This window comes from Agrilus planipennis, unplaced genomic scaffold, assembly GCF_000699045.2.
Source record: "Agrilus planipennis isolate EAB-ADULT unplaced genomic scaffold, Apla_2.0 scaffold121, whole genome shotgun sequence".
In the NCBI taxonomy this organism is placed as follows: domain Eukaryota; kingdom Metazoa; phylum Arthropoda; class Insecta; order Coleoptera; family Buprestidae; genus Agrilus; species Agrilus planipennis.
This window is the reverse complement of record NW_020439072.1, coordinates 30,228-49,952: the sequence shown is the minus strand read 5'-3', so window position 1 is coordinate 49,952 and position 19,725 is coordinate 30,228. Positions and strand designations below refer to the sequence as shown.

Sequence of the window (19,725 nt, the reverse complement as noted above, 5' to 3'; positions counted from 1 at the left end):
TTACTGCGCCATTTGTAGTATTTTCTAAAACGCGCTGTTAAGACAGCAGGTAAAAGTTGGTCTGTGTTCTGTCGGAGCTGTCTGCGACGCGCTGATGAGATCCAAAAAGTTCGAAATCGCGATCCGCGTCTGGCAGTTTCGACAGAATACAGACCACTTCGAATTACTTTATTCGATGGTTTCTATAATTAATATATTCCGTCACCTGATGAAACTGCGGTCTAGAGAAACGATTGTGGGGAAAATACAGATGCCGTAGAAAACTAATAACAATTAAAAGGTTTAGATATACGTATTTTTGTTTCCATATGTATATTTATTTGAAAAAAAAAAAAGTAATATCGAAAGAGGATCAACAAAAGCAAAAAATGATTACAGAGGCAGAGAGCACTTGCAAATTACGTATGAACAAATAGCCTTTAATGCCGATCTAATTAAATAGGATGGACATGATAATCAATGGATTTAAAGGTTCCGCTGGTCCGATGGGATGGTGCTGTGCTGTGCTGTGCTGTACGATGAGTAAACGCCTGTCTGAATTCGAAGCAAACAAAGCGCTTGAAAAATAACTGTCCGTCGTTGGTACGTTTCATTTATTGCCGCTTCTACGTTCGTTTGTTTTCTATCTAGGCACAACAATGTTTTTGATCGCCAGTAATTAATATTTGCTCTGGTCCACATGAAATTTTTTTCATTTCATATCAAAACAAACTTGCTGCTGCATTTCGCCAATTTTTCAGACCGAATCCAAGCGCTCACGGTCGATTAATTGCTATGCAAAACAGAGTGACGGCCGCCGTCCGGACATACAATAATAACTCCTACCATCTACCATCCACACACGATACTTTCTCAATTATGCTCTCCAGAAATATGCCATGAATTAACGAAAACCATCAAACGTATTATTACGTATCGAACAACAGTGGAACATCCGTCACAATTAAGATACTACATCCCACAGACGAGGGTACTATTAAATAAAAAATGCACGTTTCTGGGAAACTACCAGCTACCATGAATTAAAACACACTGTTTTACCTCATCATCATCATAAGGTCATCAGTTCTAAGACTAGTTGGACACGCACCTCCACTACTTATCCTGAGCTAATCTTCGTATTTTCTTAAAATTAGAAAATCCCACATCCTTAATTATTTGCCAACAGTGATCTAATCTACGTCTACCTCTACTCCTCTTAACTCCTGTTTCTGTTCCTAATATGTCTCTGAGTAGACCTTCATGCCTAAGAAGGTGTCGTACCAACTTATCTCGCCTATTTTCTATTGACTTCCTCTGTTCTCCTATTCTTTCTAATATCAAGAACAAACAAAATAGCTCAAAACCCCAACGCCAAAACACAACACTGTAGTTGTCCGAAGCACTTTTCGGTAACAACTGACTAAGTTCACTTCAGTCCCTGAAGAAGGTAACCTTGTCACCGAAAAGTGCTTCGGACAACTACAGTGTCGTGTTTTAACGTTGGGGTTTTGAGCTATTTTGTTTGTTCTACAACAACCGCCAAAGTTTTTTCAATTTTCATATTTCTAATACCTCTTGATTTCTCACCTTCTCTATTCACGGTATCCTCATCATCCTCCTATAACACCACATTTCGAACGCTTCTAGCCTTTTCTTTTTCGGCGCGCCCACCGTCCATGTTTCGCGCTCGTACAGCGCCGCGCTTCAAATAATATACACCTTTAACAATCTTTTTTGAATTTCTAAATTAACCGTTCGCAACCATACAAGTGACTTCTTTTTATTGAAGGCAACTCAATCCTGCGCTATTCTCTACTTTATATCTCTACTACTCCTTCCGTCTTGACTTATCTGACTTCCTAGATACCGAAAATAGTCACTTCTGCTAATTTTTCGATTCCTATTGTTTTACTTGCTATTTCCCTGCTTTTTCTTTCCTTGCATACCAGTATTTTTGTTTTACCTTTCTTTATTTTCATATAATACCATTTTGTCAATATCGCTTCCATTTTATTTAAAGCTATTTCTAACTCCTTCTTGCTTGCTGCTAGTACTGATATATCATCTGCAAATCTAAGCTCCCTAATCTCTTGCCCCTATATATATATACCAAGAATTATAGATATATATATATATATCTATCCCTACAGTTGTACTACCTTCTAAGTATCACTCTTCTGTGTTTGTATATCATCCCTACATTTTTAAGTATATTTTGTCATATTGAACATTGTCAAAAGGTTTTGTCTACACCCTTTTTCCTATCATTCTCTCTATTGTTACCCGCAAAGCTAGAACAAACTGCCCCGTTTCTCTGGATTACTATTTCCAAATAGTTGAATGCATGAATGAGAAATACAAAAATTTACTAAAGATAACAAAAAGAGTGGAGATGCCCAAGCAATTTTGGGGTTAATGACGATAAAATAGCTAAATATGACTAAAGCAGACATTTTATAAGGATTTATTACAATTTTTTGAGTTCCTTCCTTATTTTATGAATTATTATTTATGTATTCATAAACAAACAACTTCTTCTAGAAAAGAAAGGTTTTGAAAATTTTAACGAAGCCTTAATTTAAATGGAAATGAAATATTGGTTTCATTCGTATCTACTTCAATACCTTCCACTTCGGTAATTGAAATGTAAACCTATACCTGCATATTATTTTGTTCTTCATATTCGTAGCAACAGTGGTCTAAATTTGTACCAACTTAATAGGCCGTATTTTTTGCGGTGCAATACTCAATTTTCAGGCATCAATGAATAATTTTACCGTTTCCGGGAGGATATTTAGGAGCACCAATAGGTACTCGGAAAACCACCACCCACACTCAAAAATAATTAATCGATGAATCAATGCTCTTGTTATTTATGCTTACAGTTTGATACAATAATTATTAGGTAACTTTGAAGCAGGAGGCATGCCGGTGCCCACACTGATCTTTGTGGAACTGTAATTACGAAGTACGAAAAATTCAGTTTAATACGTCATTCTAATGTGTGATAATTTTATATTTTTGTTTATGTGGTTTGAAAAGCGAAAAACACATGACGTTCTAGTCCACAACAGCTCAAGTCTATGTCCGGGGGTCACAGTGTGGAGGTTAAGTTGAAAAAGTGTTGAAAACGTACAATGAGACTGTAACGAACGCAGTTAAAGACGAGCGCGGTGATCGAAGTTCTCTCACTCTATAACAATTTCTCCATCAGAAAAGCAAAGAAATCTTGTCAGAAGTTTTAACATGGATTCAAGGCCTTCATGCCTGAGAAGGTGTCCTACTAACCTAACTCGCCTATTTTTTATTGACTTCCATAGAGTCCTCTGTTCTCTTATTTTTTCTAATAACTCTTCATTTTAACCTTATCTATCCACGGTATCCTCATCATTCACCTGTAACACCACATTTCGAACGCTTTTAACCTTCTTTTCCGCCGCGCACACTGTCCCTGTTTCGCACCCGTACAGCGCCGTACTCCAAACATACACCTTTAACAGCTTTTTTCGAATTTCTAAATTAACCGTTCGCGAGCATAGAAGTGACTTGACGACTCTACCCTGCGCTAGCCTCTGCTTTATATATCTACAACTCCTTCCGTCCTGACTTATCTGACTTCCTAGATACCTAAAATCGCCCACTTCTTTCTCGTCATGCCTTAACTATTTTGGGAGTTAAAAACAAAATATACAAATTTTTGTAAATCTCTTCATAATCAGTTTGACTGAAATAATTACTTATCTTGCCAATGTTCAGAACTACTGAACTGAAAGTCCTTTTGTGCTAAAGAAATCTTTTGCCTAAAATGGATCTTCGAAATCTTCAGATGATTTTGCTATTTCTGGAAATTGGTACAAAATAGAAAATTTTCCTATCATAACCTGGTCTTACAATTATTATGTAGTTTCGCATCAACATGTTTGTGCAAAGTTTTAATTATACAAAGTATGTATGTATGTGTTACTATTGACATCTACTTTAACACCTAATATACGAACATTTTTAAACAGAAGCAAGGCCAGAAATCACAATGACTGTATCAATCATCTACTTTAGTTATGTATATAATCGTTTTATTTTAATATTAAGTTATTTACATACATCCATACATAAACATTCCTTAAAATCTTCTTCATGCTTTAAGCTCTCTTCCTCCCTTTTAGAAATCCTACAATTTCTTGCTTTTTCCTACAATTACATACTCACATTCATTCCCTGTCCTAAATCTTGCCATTACACTTATTTCCCTCCCCCTTGCAAATACCGTGTCAATCCCTGCACATTATCTCCTTCATACGACATATCTAGACCTCTTTATTTTTCTACGTCCTTTCCTCTTATTATTTCCCTGCATCTATTCCTCACCAATTCTCCTAATTTTGTCGTTTCTCTAAGCTGTTTCCACATTTGCTCATGTCTGATTTATAAAATGTTCAAAGCTGCCATCCTTTCTCTATCATATCTACCTTTTGCCCCTTATTTCCATTACTTTCCTACTCCATATTTCTTTCCTTATGTCCCCTTATTCCTGCCTCCTCATATTTTACTACCTTTTTACTGCTTCCTCCCACATCTATCCACTTTTTGTCTCCCTTCTTATTACGTAATTTGGCGTATCTTCTTCTAATTTTAATAGCCACTTTTTATATCTTTTCCCCATATTTTCACCCCATAAAACACTATGCTCCTCACTATCAACTTAAATCCTATCCTATCCTATCCTATCCCATTCTCCTATCCCAATCTTCCTTACACAATTTCTGCCCAAGCCCCATAACTTTTCCAATATTGCCCTCTCTTTCACTACTTTATTTATTATAAGTGTCTCGTCCCTATTATTGTCACATAACATATTGGAGGTAAACATTTTGTTTTTCCCTTCTTCTTCTTTCTCATTCTTCTTCCATTCTTTTAGATTTTTCAATATTTAATTTCAGCCCTTTTTTTGACAAGTATTTTTCCAGCCTTCCTACCATTTCCTTCAATCCCACCCAATTATCTACTTCCAATACAATACTGCATATGCTCTAATCCATATCTTTTTCCTTCCCACTATTACCCCCTCTAACTACGACAGTTTTTATTTAATTTTATTTTGATTTAAAACAACAATTACGTATCATAATATTGGTTTCTTATTGCACAAGTTTTAAAAAATTACTAAAGTAGTATTGTCAGTGGCCCGCCAATTAATCATCTGTTTGGCCCTAGTGTTAAAAATGTTGAGAAGTCTTGTTCTGGTCGATTTGCTCGTCTGTTATTTCCCGCAAATGTGCACCATTCGGTCGTAAGTACTTAAATATATCACGCTACTATTAAAGGTCACATATCTGCAATATAATTTCGCTTTAGCTTTCCGAAGGAAAATACCATTTTTCTATCATGGATTGTATAAAAACCATAAAAGATGCGCAAAATGCTCTAAAAAAATCGATTAAATGTTTTCAAGACTAACGTTTTGTAAAATTTCATCCGATTCTATTGAGTGGTTAAGAGATTAAAGCCCACCAAAAAAATTAATTTTGCCTTGTAACCGAATTCGGTGTGACTGAGATAGATGATGATACAACAATCTGAACTAACTGACAACTAAAAAATGGAAGGCATATTATTGTATATTTGAATTGTTAATTTTTTTTATAATGACGTTCACTTAATTACTTGATTGGATTTTATAATTCATTGATTGTTTTGCATCAATAGANTCCGCCTATAACACCACATTTCGAACGCTTCTAACCTTTTCTTTTCCGCCGCGCCCACTGTCCATGTTTCGCACCCGTACAATGCCGTGCTCCAAACATACACCTTCAGCAACCTTTTTCGAATTTCTAAATTAACCGTTCGCGAGCATAGAACTGCCTTCTTTTTATTAAAGGCGACAAGCTATCCTCTGCTTTATATCCCTACTACTCCTTCCATCCTCACTTATCTGACTTCCTAGGTATCTAAAATCATCCACTTCTTCTAATTTTTCCTCTCCTATCTTTATATTCGCTCTTTCCCTACTTTTTCTTCCCTTGCATACCAGTATTTTAGTTTTACTTTTATTTATTTTCATACAGTACTGAACTGTCAGTACCGCTTCCATTNGTCTCCCTTCTTATTACGTAATTTGGCGTATCTTCTTCTAATTTTAATAGCCACTTTTTATATCTTTTCCCCATATTTTCACCCCATAAAACACTATGCTCCTCACTATCAACTTAAATCCTATCCTATCCTATCCTATCCCATTCTCCTATCCCAATCTTCCTTACACAATTTCTGCCCAAGCCCCATAACTTTTCCAATATTGCCCTCTCTTTCACTACTTTATTTATTATAAGTGTCTCGTCCCTATTATTGTCACATAACATATTGGAGGTAAACATTTTGTTTTTCCCTTCTTCTTCTTTCTCATTCTTCTTCCATTCTTTTAGATTTTTCAATATTTAATTTCAGCCCTTTTTTTGACAAGTATTTTTCCAGCCTTCCTACCATTTCCTTCAATCCCACCCAATTATCTACTTCCAATACAATACTGCATATGCTCTAATCCATATCTTTTTCCTTCCCACTATTACCCCCTCTAACTACGACAGTTTTTATTTAATTTTATTTTGATTTAAAACAACAATTACGTATCATAATATTGGTTTCTTATTGCACAAGTTTTAAAAAATTACTAAAGTAGTATTGTCAGTGGCCCGCCAATTAATCATCTGTTTGGCCCTAGTGTTAAAAATGTTGAGAAGTCTTGTTCTGGTCGATTTGCTCGTCTGTTATTTCCCGCAAATGTGCACCATTCGGTCGTAAGTACTTAAATATATCACGCTACTATTAAAGGTCACATATCTGCAATATAATTTCGCTTTAGCTTTCCGAAGGAAAATACCATTTTTCTATCATGGATTGTATAAAAACCATAAAAGATGCGCAAAATGCTCTAAAAAAATCGATTAAATGTTTTCAAGACTAACGTTTTGTAAAATTTCATCCGATTCTATTGAGTGGTTAAGAGATTAAAGCCCACCAAAAAAATTAATTTTGCCTTGTAACCGAATTCGGTGTGACTGAGATAGATGATGATACAACAATCTGAACTAACTGACAACTAAAAAATGGAAGGCATATTATTGTATATTTGAATTGTTAATTTTTTTTATAATGACGTTCACTTAATTACTTGATTGGATTTTATAATTCATTGATTGTTTTGCATCAATAGAATCATTATATAGGATCCCTTTTTATTTCTAGGAGAGCAATCAAGAAAGCAACGTCAGTATACCCGAAGAAGCGTCTCCTGTTGCGGTTAACGGCGCTCTAGAACATCTAACAAACTCGTTAGAACCCAAAAACGAATCTTTAAGTCCTGTTGAATCAAAAACACCTCGTATGGTTGAATCTTCCAGCTCCATCCACTTTAATGGAAATAGTAAGTCGCATTTACGTGAAAATCAATTTTTATATCTTGGGAGTTTCTCTAAAAGCGATCTATTTTCAGGGATTATCACATTTTGTTTAAGTTGTTCGACCTTTTGATAAAAAAGCTTGCGAATTTGTAACAACCGATCCTAAATAAAGTTTAAATATATCATCATAAGTCTTCCGATAGAAAAACAACAACGTTGTCAAAAGTTATTGGAATTTTCAAACCTAAGCTACAAAAAGTACTAACTATAGTTTCCTGCAATATTTCCATCTCAAATAAGGTTAATTAAAAAAAAATATTCTCTTTTTCTCCTTTCTTTGGGGAGCATCATTGTTTTTTGAAGAAATTTGTGATTGGTTAATTTTAATACAATAAGATGAATTTTTTTTATTAAATTTTACCACAACATAACCTTAGGAAAATTGTTGCTGCTGTCGCGCCCTCGCCGGGAATCGAACCCGTGCCCCTCGCTTTACACAGCATTGCTCTACCACTAAGCTGCGAGAGGTGATAGCAACTACAATTTTTATAATTTAAAATTATCTTAAAAAATTAATTCACTTTAATGTACAGAAAATTCAATGCACTTTTCCTGATGGTATTTGCTGCATTTAGATTTTCTGTAGCATCCCTTCTTACAAACATACATGCCTTTGGACAGTATGAAAAAACTTCAAAAAACGTTTTTCGTTTTAAACAACGTGTACAATTTATTCCAGAATTATGTACATGTGTTTAATGTATAAAAGTCAATATTTTAAATTCACTTTTACAGATCCAGAGTTGAACAACCTTCTTCAGTATCAAAACTATCCTTCCTCTCATTTAGAACAAAATCTTCCGACTAATTTTCCAAGTATGCCAGGTGTTACAATATCAGCGGCGAATGCTCCCCTTAATTTAACGATGAACACATCAGGTAAAATATTTTTGATGATTAAATTACATAATTTAGCGTAGTAAAAATCAATTTAAAGCAGTGGCAGCTCGTGCGTATATTATACAAATTAAAACAGTCGGTGAATTTTTATTTGTAATTCTTCTAATTCAAAAATTACAAAATGCTTTTAGTAGTGACTATTAAAATGTCTAATTTTTATTCTTTGCTGGTAAGAAATTTTCTTATTAGTTGGAAGAAAATTAGTGGAATTGATTTTCAAACATGTAGCAGTAGAATAGCATATATAGTCAAGCAATTTGCCTCAATTTTTGTGTTTATATTACTTCTGGTATGCTTTTATATCACCGTTTCGACTTCTCGTTTTTGCACCATTTATATCACCTGTTCTCGATGGACTATCATCCATCAGGTGTTGAAACCTATTTGTACAGCCATCGAATGCTCTTGATTACTTCCGGAAAGCTTCTCGTCAGTTCCTTTCATCACAAGACTGCCTGCATAAAAAGTCATCGCCATATCGATCGTTCCCCGCGGCACTCTTTTAAATATAGATAGATATTTATGCATGTTTAACACTATGAGAATCGTCGAGTTTAGAAACGTATACTTTGTTTAGTTTCTGTAGCGATGTGACCTTCAGTTTGACCGGCACAAAGTAAAAAAGAACAGCACTAGACCAGAAAAGAAAGGAGACAACTCTCGGTCAAACTCATGACCGGTGAGGAGCGTATAATCCGTACAGTACTCCACCTAAAAATTGACCATTTTATCCACTACAATTGCATTACTCAAATGTGCTGTTATTGGTACCATTTACTACTGAAAATATCAACGAGATGTTTATTTATATTTGAAGACATATTAAAGGCTTTGACACTTGTTTTCGACCCGCACTACTATTCATAATTGAACAAAACTTNTTACTACTGAAAATATCAACGAGATGTTTATTTATATTTGAAGACATATTAAAGGCTTTGACACTTGTTTTCGACCCGCACTACTATTCATAATTGAACAAAACTTTTGGCAGGTCCTGTATGAAAAAGTATGTTTAATTAACAAGAGTCGAGAGTATAATATATAAAGCTTTTTTCTCCCTACCTACGATTTTGCCAGCGCGTATCCAAGACATTGGAAGGGACACATCGCTAGAGAAAGTAAATGAAGTATACAATTAGTTTTATCTTTTTTTTAAACACCTTTTTTATGTGTTTTTACCAATGCCAACCATCGTTATCTTACAGGGTGTAAACTAAAACCACTTTAGCTATAAATTTGTGTTACATATAGAAACACATTGTCATTTTCTATTGGTAATTAACATTTAGGAGAAATTTCATGAATTTTATGCACGATTTGGTTATTCCATTATATTACTATAAATAGACAAAAATTTGATAAAAGCTGTGAATTCTCTCTAAAAGAAGATGTTATTTTTTGTATACTTCAGAACAAACCCTTGGAGTTAAAGACGCAACAGCACGTACAAGTAACATGGCAGCTAATTTTGCTCAATCGGCAAGTATCAATCCCGTTCCCAACTTTCTAAGATCTCAACCAGTACTTCCTGCAATGCCACAGTTAATTTTGGCATCTGGTCAATTAGCTCAAGGTATACAGGGTGCGCAACTGCTCATACCCACATCGCAAGGTATGTTCTAATATGTTAACTTAATATATACCTATACTTTTTTTTTGCAATTTGAATACCAATTTCTCAAGCGAAACGTGAGGAACTTGTGGTTAAGCTATCAGAGCATATTATTAAAAGGTATATAAAGGGTGATCAAAAATTAGACGCTGTCTTGATAACATTCTGAAGCACAATGAGACAATTGAAAACAGAGGGAGTTCGAACTGTTGGCGCTTTGGGACCGTGCCTAAACCGTATGGCTTTATGTTAGCCACTTTTTACCTCACTTTCTCACATGATTCGTCTATTATAGTTTCATCCCTTCACCCCGTCCCCCAGAACATTGTGGTCTTTTTAAAATTTATAAAATGAAATTTTCATAGAAGTTTCATTTAAATTTTATTTTTTTATCGAAAACCACCTGAAAAAGTAAAAGTCGGGGCTAGTCATTTTTAAAAATTGTCTATCACCTTCCGCCCGTCTGTTGGATGCAGGTTGTGGGCATTAATACACTTCTACATCTTCTTTGATCTACCAAAAATTTTCTTTTCTGTTAACAATAAAAAACCACGTTGTTCAAGATTAATCTTCCCTCCTTGTATATAGTTCAAAACAGCCTTTAACCAGGCCCTCTCTTTACATAGCATATGGTTCATGTACAGTCTCGTTGCTATTAGCGTATGTTTTTCGATTCCAAGGGTAGTTTTCGATCAGGGACGTAAAAATTGACCTAACTTTTTCTTCAATTTGAAACATAAAACATTCGATTCGTAATAATTCGAACACACTGAATTCGAATATCATACTGAATTTGATATAGTTTCAATATTTCTCATTAAAAACCATATTTTTTTTAAACTTTTTTATTTCATGTGCTATTGGAAAATATAATATTTGGGTTAATTCTGTATCGATGAATTCGATAACGACTTTATCAATTAGCCAAGTCGATAAAGGCAAACTATGTCACCCCCTGGTGGAAAAATTAGCGGTGAAATCGAAAAGCTGTCCGTTTAAACACTACCTCAGATGACTCACCTCAATGGACAAATTTACATTACCTACAGCGATTTCTCTTCATATTAATTGCAAATGTTTCGTTATTATAGGAATCGCGACCCAAACAATTCTGACAATCCCATTCAATCCAATGAACTGCGCCGACCAAATGATAAACTTGCCTCTAACTAACGGCCAAATTGTCACCACCTCATTGGCTAATCTTGCCCAAAGTAGTTTACTTCAATCACCCGGTAACAATGGTAAGTTTTTTGTACCATCCTAATGAATAATACAGTAATAAACTATAAATAGAACAATGGCTTTTATTTACCACCATGTTTTTCTTTCGAATACTACCAATGTTTAGTAGTATTGTTTGTTTTACGTGTGGAATATTTAACTGGTGATATTATTAATTCCGAAAACGGCTTTTTAAAAGTTTTAATCTGATACTAAATCACAACAGCTGTATTTAAATATGTACATAGGAGCTACATTTTAATGCTCACAGGGTACTGTACTAGGTAACGTAATTTTAAGAAAATGACAAATACGAGACCTGTTCGATAAGTTTCTACTATGTATACCTACAATTATATTATTGTTAGTGATGCAACGGAAGTGTCATAACGGAAACAGAAACGCAAACAGCAGTAAATACAGTGAAATTCGTTTATTATGACTCCGTCTATATTGACCAATCGCTTAATATAAAGTAATTGCAGTGTTAAGTTTGGTTTTCATATTAAATTCTCTATAGGAAAGTTTGGATATAATGACTCCGTTTAAAATAACATATCGTTAATTATGACTGATTCTCAAGAAATCGTATCCGGCTATAGTGACCCAAATGTTTAATAACAACATTTTCGCTCATTTTTCTGACCCTTCTTATGTATATTGATATTACAATTCATCGTTCTTTTTTTTTCTGTTAATAAATATATACAATTTATGGTTTTCCTCTCTACCAAAATAGAAAGTTGTTTATTTTCTAAGACTATGCTTTGTATGACGCCCGCTTAGTATGGCGTGTTTGTCATTTCCCTTCGATGTCATTATAAGCGGATTCTACTGTATATTAACGTAAGTGTGTACGAGATGCGACAAAGGCCATGTAGAAGAAAAGATTCCGACAATCATTCTGACGAAATAGAGGAACAGGATCAATGTGCTTCATATTTAATACAAGAGGGTTTTTAATTTNTATAATAAATATATAAAAGAATTAAATGCTATAACTGCGTTGGTTGGTTAGGCCCTAAACTATAATAAACTTATTTGAATCGGGACAATATTATTATTAACAATATTTTGCCGGATATAACGATACACATTGCCGCTAATACTTCATAAACATAAAAAACAACGTTACAGTAGCATCGCTCTCCATCATACAACTTTGCAACGAGTAGTTCCATTTAAATTTCGTTTTGAAAACGCTTAAGTTCAGCCAATAAATAAAAGTACTTATTTTATTGTTTCAACATATTGATTTTAAGAAAGAGGATAGTTCCGCTAAGCTTCCGTTATAAAATTGCGGAACCACATGCAGAACCGGATGTGAAAAAGTATGCGAAGCTTCCGTAATTACGAAAGCAGAAGTGTATATTTATACCACAAACTCTGGAAATAAACGACAGTTTCTTCTATAATTTCATTACTAGCTAATTTATCCTAATTACTAAAAGTCGGATTATCTGTATTTCGAAAGGATTTTATGGTTTTTACGATCCAATTGCAAGAAAGTCGACCACTTGAGTATTTTAACATTTTGTGAAAGCTCAAAAGGAAGTTGACTATTTAGCATATTCCAACATTTCCCTTTAGTGTCCGACCGAAAGTTCGGTTTCGGTTTCGGTCGAGTTTCGGTAAAAAAACGAGTTTCGGTTTAGTTTCGGTTTCGGCGGCAAACCTGCCGAAACTACCACCGAAACCGAAACTGCGCTCGGGAGTTCTCGCGCTATGCTCGGTCATGTTCGGCGGGTTAAATTCCATCCAAGCGAAGTAGATTAGTAGACATTTCGCATCTTCAAATGAAAAATGAGTCAAGTCTACTATACTTACTCAAATAAACATCTCACCTATTTTAAGTATTTTTAAAGCGCAATTAAAGTATTTCCTTAAATGAGGGGTTATTGTTATGTTGATTTTGATTTGATTATCAATAAGTGAAAATGTCAAAGATTGCAGAGCTATGTGATTTAAAGATAAAAAAATAAAACTGACTGATTATAATAATGTTTTCTTTATTTTTTTCTCAAAACATGATCCTTATAAGTTTCGGTTTCGATTTCGGTTTCGGCCGAAACTGTGACCGTTGCCGAAATTCGGTTTCGGTTTCGGTTTCGGTTTCGGTTTCGGTCGTAAAAACCAGTTTCGGTCGGACACTATTTCCCTTTTATGAATCTATAGTTGTTGCAGTAATACTAAATGATCTTTTTTTTTATTTTAGGTAAAAGTGGTGCCATTGGTATAAATTTGCTCAATTCGACCGCGTTTCCTACACTCATTTCAAACAATTCCCCCCATCATCTATTACAAAACTTGCCGGAGATGTTAAACACGTCTCACTTAACACCTCAAACAACCACGTTGCCCACCCTGAACCACGTGACCGATGTGCCAAATGTTAGAAACAATCGGAGCGTGGGTCATTTTAACGCCAACAATGCCGTCGCAGAAAATAAAGGGCAACAAGTAAATAAAAATGAAACATCGCCGGCCTATAACGATAATACAATTAATAATAGATCACCCACCAACGTGGATACACCCATGTCGGCCAGCTCGAGTTCTAGTCAAGGCCTGAAACGGCCACCTTCGTCGCTCAGTTTGTCTCCAGCGTGCAATGATCATTCATCCACCGCTGATTTATTAATCGACTCGCCAAGTAAGTTAATATAAAATTAATGTATTTTCAGTTATTAAAGTGACACAGCCGAATTCTTGTTTGAGGTAAAAAAAAAACAGTAAATCTTTAACTGGTCCATGGTTGAAACCTTTTTATAAACAGCAGTAGCAACAAATGACTTCTAAAGGAGTCAGAATTTATTGCATGGAGACTCATATTTCACCACTTAAGTCAAAAGTACTTACAAAGAAAATGCTAGTTTTAGAATACATACCGAGAAGTAATCAGGAGATAATCGGGAATTGTCATTTTTAAGACTCCGTAAATGTGTCGACCGTAATTTGATCCCAGATTTAGACTTTATTATTTTTATTTGTAGTTTATTAATTAATCTACAAACCTCCTTAAATCAATAGGGAATCCCTTAGATCGTACCTTAGTTAAATTTTATTTTAAACAATAAATACAAATTTTAAAAATTATTTGATTTTTTATTTAGTATCTTTCATTAAAAAACTTGAAGAATAATAATTCACCAGGTATAGGCGGAAATTTTCAAACATGCAGAACAAGAGGTAAGAGATCGTATGTTTATGCTAGTTAGTTACATTTACGAGACGGGGAAAGTCCCGGAATATTAAAAACCAAACGTGGTAGTAATCATAACCTAAAAAGAGAAGCGCAGATAGGTGCGAGACATTTAGAACAATTAGCTTAATTTCCCATGTGCCAAAAAATCAGAGAAAGATGGACAAAAGGGCGGAAGAACTATAACAAGAGGATCCAAACTATTACTTTTCCAAAAAATCTTATATCTGTTTCGAATGAATTAAGAAATGCTTATTAAATCTACCCTCAAGATTTTTTACAAATTTTTAGATAGACTATGAAAATTACAATAGGTGCCACAAGAAAAAGAATAGGTAATATTCTAAATTTTACTACTTTTGCAACAGCATTGTCGGTGTTCTTATTGAAGGAGAAACAATCCTAGACACAAGGGCATCAAGCCCAAATATTAAATAACCCGGGTTGTAAAAGCCCAACCCTTTTTACCTACTTATACTTTCAGACAAATTATCAGATATTTTGCATCTAAGGTTTTGAAATTAGAAAGGGAAGGAGAGGGAAGATTGCTCTGAAGACGATTTTAAATTCTGACTTTCAAATGCCAAGATCAGTCCAGGATAGGAAAGAGTGGAGGTGCGTGTCAAGTCTTAGGACTGACGACCCTGTGATGATTAACAAATTTTTTGTTGGTTCCAATATTATAACTCGACATTTTTTCTTTTACCCATTCCCATGCTTACTAGGAATAAACGGTCTCGTGTCTTCCGTTAGTACAGTAAACATTCTTTTGTAGACTTATTAAGAAATTAAGTTTTATATTATATTACCTGAACAATTCAATCGAAAATCATAAAAGAAACATCTTTTGTGTAAATATCACTAGGTACATGAATAATTTAATAAGTAATAAAATCAATGCTTACAAAATGCAATTTCATTTGATATTCTGTTAAACAATAATTACTAAAGTAATTTCGATAGTTAAGTTTCAGAGAATAATTGTGAGTATTAATTAATAAAAAGTTTAGTACATCGTTTATAGTGAACAAGTCATTTCCGGTTTATGTTTCTTGTAATGTCCTTTTCATATATTGTGAGGCAAGCAATTATACCCACATATTGCATGCGTGAAAATTTACCAGTTATAGCCATGTTTAAAATTGCTTTCCATAAATTACTGTTCCTCTTTATCAATTCCTCTCCAATTTAATTATAGGTAGTTATAATTGATTATTTAAGCTCTAAAATCAATTAGTTTATGTATATTATAAATTTACACTATTTGGTTTAGGCAAAGTAATTATTGAGACAGATTTCATAGAAGAATCGGGCCATTTTACAAAACATCTAGTAAAACTTCGATAAAGTTATAAATAATTCTGAACTTTTTGCTTTTTGGTTTGCGTTATTATTACCTCTTTCAATAAAGTAGATACACAATTATGAAGTTGAACGTGTACCAACTACTAAAAATAAAATTTCAGGAAAAACTCAAAGCAGGATATTCAAAACAACAACAGAAAGTTAGTATCACAATTACATTTTGAAAAACTAAAGATCACAACTGCAAAGATCGTTTTATTCGATTGCGTGATTTGATAGAACGATTTCCAACAACAGGAAATCTTCAAGGACAACTCAATGCTATGTATAATCATCGAATCATAGTAACAAAAATACTGGAATGCAAGAAAAGAAAAAGTAGGGAAAGAGTGAATATAAAGATAGGAGACGAAAAATTAGAAGAAGTGGCTAATTTTAGGCATCTAGGAAGTCAGATAAATCAGGACGGAAGGAGTAGTAGGGATATAAAGCAGAGGATAGCGCAGGGTCGTGTCGCCTTTAATAAAAAGAAGTCACTTCTACGCTCGAGAAAGATTAATTTAGAAATTCGAAAATGATTGTTAAAGATGTACGTTTGGAGCACGGCGCTGTACGGGTGCGAAACATGGACAGTCGGTACGGCGGAAAAGAAAAGATTAGAAGCGTTCGAAGAGTGGGTGTGCGTGTCCAACCCGTCTTAGGACTGACGACCTTATGATGATGTATTTGTTATTTAATATAAATGCCAAGTAAATTTGCCAGAAACCGGATGACCGTGTACACGGCTTTAGCTGTGCCGGATACCTGAAAAAACCTCTACGGTTAAAGGTTGACGTTTTCGTTCTAGTGAACTTTCTATAATTAAATATAACCCTTACCAACGTCTTAAACTAGTCATTAAAGTTCCGTTCAAAATCGTTTTAACAACAGAACCAATGAAAACTTAATTCTTGATTGGCGGATTTTTAACCAGATTGTTTAGTTGAAACCATTGAAATTAATACAAAGTGACAAAATCATAGTAATAAGTTATCGATAATCAAATTTGTACAAATTTATTCTTGTTAACGAGAGGAACACAAAAACTATATCGAAATAAGGAATAATTTAGTACAGTAATCAATAATAATACAAATAAGGACAAACGACCCATCTTAATACAATATTAATTATCAATTTTTTTTAGGTAGATTTTTTGTTAGATATACTGAATTATTATTATTATTGCTGCTGTTTTTTTTTCTTTTTTGTCTGCGGTATAATTATTCGGCACTGCCGGGTACTCGGTGCCATTATCCGGTACCTGGGCGGATCCTAAAAACGTGCCGGATCCAAACCGTGTACGCAGCTTACCTCTAACTTAAATATTATTTACTTCTAGGTCAACCAACAATCAATCAAACAAATTGCAATGTTGTGGACGGAATTAATTTAGAAGAAATTAAAGAATTTGCCAAAGCTTTTAAACTTCGTAGACTGTCTTTAGGATTAACGCAAACACAAGTTGGACAAGCCCTCAGTGTTACAGAAGGTCCTGCCTACAGTCAAAGTGCAATATGCAGGTAAGGGTCTACCTACATCAAAATAAAACAAATTATATACATAGTTTTACTCGCGGCTCCGCTTGCGTTAATGTCCTAAATACGTATCAAAGATCATCGACGTCCACATAAAACTAATTTTTTGCTATCCCTCGGGAATAGTATTTTTTCTCTGAATAAAAACTACTATAGATATATTCTTTTCTGTACCCCTGGCAATGTTTGTACAAAATTTTCATTTCATTACACCCCGAAGGGGGTGGGGGTGGGTGGGATCGAAAGAGGAGGTCTCCCCCACCACTGTACCATAAAAAGTTCGTGGCGGTCTCACCCCCATAAAAAGTAATGAGGGTTAGATGGGGTGGGGGTAGGGGGGATCGAAAGAGGGTGGTCACCTGAGTAAAACCCCATAAAAAATTGGCGGCGGTCTCACCCCCATAAAAAGTTATGGGGGTTGAAAGTTGATTATTTTGACAATTTTCATAAACTATAATTCAAATAAAATTCAATAAAAAAGTATTTTCAAGCGGGTGGAGGTGGGGGATCGAAAGAGAGTGGTCACTTGAACAAAACCCGATAACCTAACCTAACCTACCCTATTGATAAAGCTATTTAAATAATGTTTTATATAACTTTCTCAATATTTTTATGTATTTTTCATTAGTTTTACCTTTGAATATTGTTTAAGAATGACTGTATAAATATTTACATGCCTAGAAATGTATAAAAATTGGCATGTTTATTAACTTTGAATCCCCGTAACTTTTTATGGGGGTGAGACCGGCACAAACTTTTAATGGTACTGTGCTGGGTGAGACCTCCTCTTTCGATCCCCCTTCGGGGGTGGGGGCCATCATCTAGACCTTTACCAATTTCATGATAGGTTTTACCCGCTGCTTCGCTTGCATATATTTCCCAAATAAATATCAAAGATCAACGACGTCTATATAAAACTATTATATAGAAGGTACCCTATGTCTTTTTCTATACCCTGACAACGTGTGTTCAAAATTTCATCATAGATTTTACCCGCGGCTTCGTTCACGTGAAAGTATTTATAATTGTTTATAATAATAACTGTTATTAGCAATAATTCAAAAAAACATTGGCCTAGATCACCCTCAATAATCTTTTTTTCATATTTGTAATGTAGTATCGCAATAGGTTTAGCCGATTAGAAAAATATATCGTCAAATTATTCAAAAATGATATGAACTAATTACTTTTATCGCAGCTGTGACAAAATCAGAAGTTCCTGTCACTGTGGTTTTGCCGGAGCAAACACGGATGGGAACTGCTTCTGAAAAATCGCTATAAATCCTATCTCTACTAAAGCTCAGATCTAAAAAAAACTTTCCGCTGTCTTTAAAACGATTACAGGAACAAGTTTTTCCTAACCTTTGACTATTCTAAAAGAAAGTTTTCGTTTTCCTATTAAGTAACAAACTCTAATTTTGTTCCCAGTGCCCTGGCCTCTCAGATGCTTGCCGCCGCACAGTTTTCAACACAGCAACAAGCTATGTACGTGTTTTCTACTTTTTGACTTTTTTTGAACACTTCTACCTAACTTAAATAAGTAACAATTTTACTGTGATTATTATTATTATTCTACGCATTATCTAAATAGCCAGGGCACTGGCATTCGCATTACTCTTTCTTATCCTTTATCTTTCACTGGTAAGCTGGATATGTCAGTGTCCTGGGCTTTCGTTGATGGTAATGGTACACCTAAACCTTTTCTTGCGCAACAGAAACGATCTTAAAAATTATGCACATGTAAATAAAATTTTCAGGTTTATTTCTTCTTCCACAGTGAATACAGAGGAAGGAAGATGCATTTTTGGTGTCGAAGTTTGTTTAAAAAAGTTGTTATAAAATAAGGTTCAGGTGTATCTATTACATTAAGGTGGATTTTCTATGATGCGTCAGATATATAAGGTTACTGTCATAGAAATCTAATTAAATAATTGCCGTTAATGTTTTTGACGCATCGATGCATGCGACTGACGCACCACTGGATTAGTAGATATCTCAGAACTCTTTCGATATCTATATACATTAAACTGTAACGAGCACATCGATGTAGTGTATGGAGTATTGGGATCCGTCAAATAGGAAGAGCCTAAAAACATGGCACCGACTAGGGAAAAATTATCGTAGTTCCTATAGTGTACCGTGCAATTTCCAGGTTTTTAAATTACGATAAAATGATAAGTATTGACACAATATGTGATTGGGCTGACACAAAGCCTCGGAAAGGAAATTTCGTAGAAGATGAGCATGTTTTTAACGCCAATCACATTATAAAATTCGGAAATAACAAATCCGGAAGCTAGCCTTCAAATTCCGTCAAGTTTACTGCCTACTTTTTACAAACTTCGAATTTAAAAAGTGATTCACGTTATATAATTGGTGAGGTGATTCTGGATGATTTAAGCAATATCATATCAATGACTTGCACGTGCAAAGCCGATTTAAGAGAACGTTGCAAACACATTA

The 19,725-nt window shown here is 34.5% G+C and overlaps 1 protein-coding gene across 6 annotated transcripts in view; it reads left to right on the top strand.

Moving 5' to 3' along the window:
* Window positions 1–19,725, top strand: part of LOC108738672 (POU domain, class 6, transcription factor 2) — a 101,804-nt gene that overhangs the window by 77,016 nt on the left and 5,063 nt on the right. For 4 of the 6 annotated variants that reach the window (XM_025977154.1, XM_025977153.1, XM_025977155.1 and 1 more), the window contains 7 exons: window positions 7,225–7,402; window positions 8,175–8,318; window positions 9,754–9,954; window positions 11,046–11,198; window positions 13,394–13,831; window positions 17,067–17,247; window positions 18,691–18,747. In XM_025977154.1, the coding sequence (XP_025832939.1) occupies window positions 7,225–7,402; window positions 8,175–8,318; window positions 9,754–9,954; window positions 11,046–11,198; window positions 13,394–13,831; window positions 17,067–17,247; window positions 18,691–18,747 (1,352 nt within the window). The remainder of the gene's footprint in view (window positions 1–7,224; window positions 7,403–8,174; window positions 8,319–9,753; window positions 9,955–11,045; window positions 11,199–13,393; window positions 13,832–17,066; window positions 17,248–18,690; window positions 18,748–19,725) is intronic. The other 2 variants (XM_025977158.1, XM_025977157.1) reach the window with 2 other exon arrangements.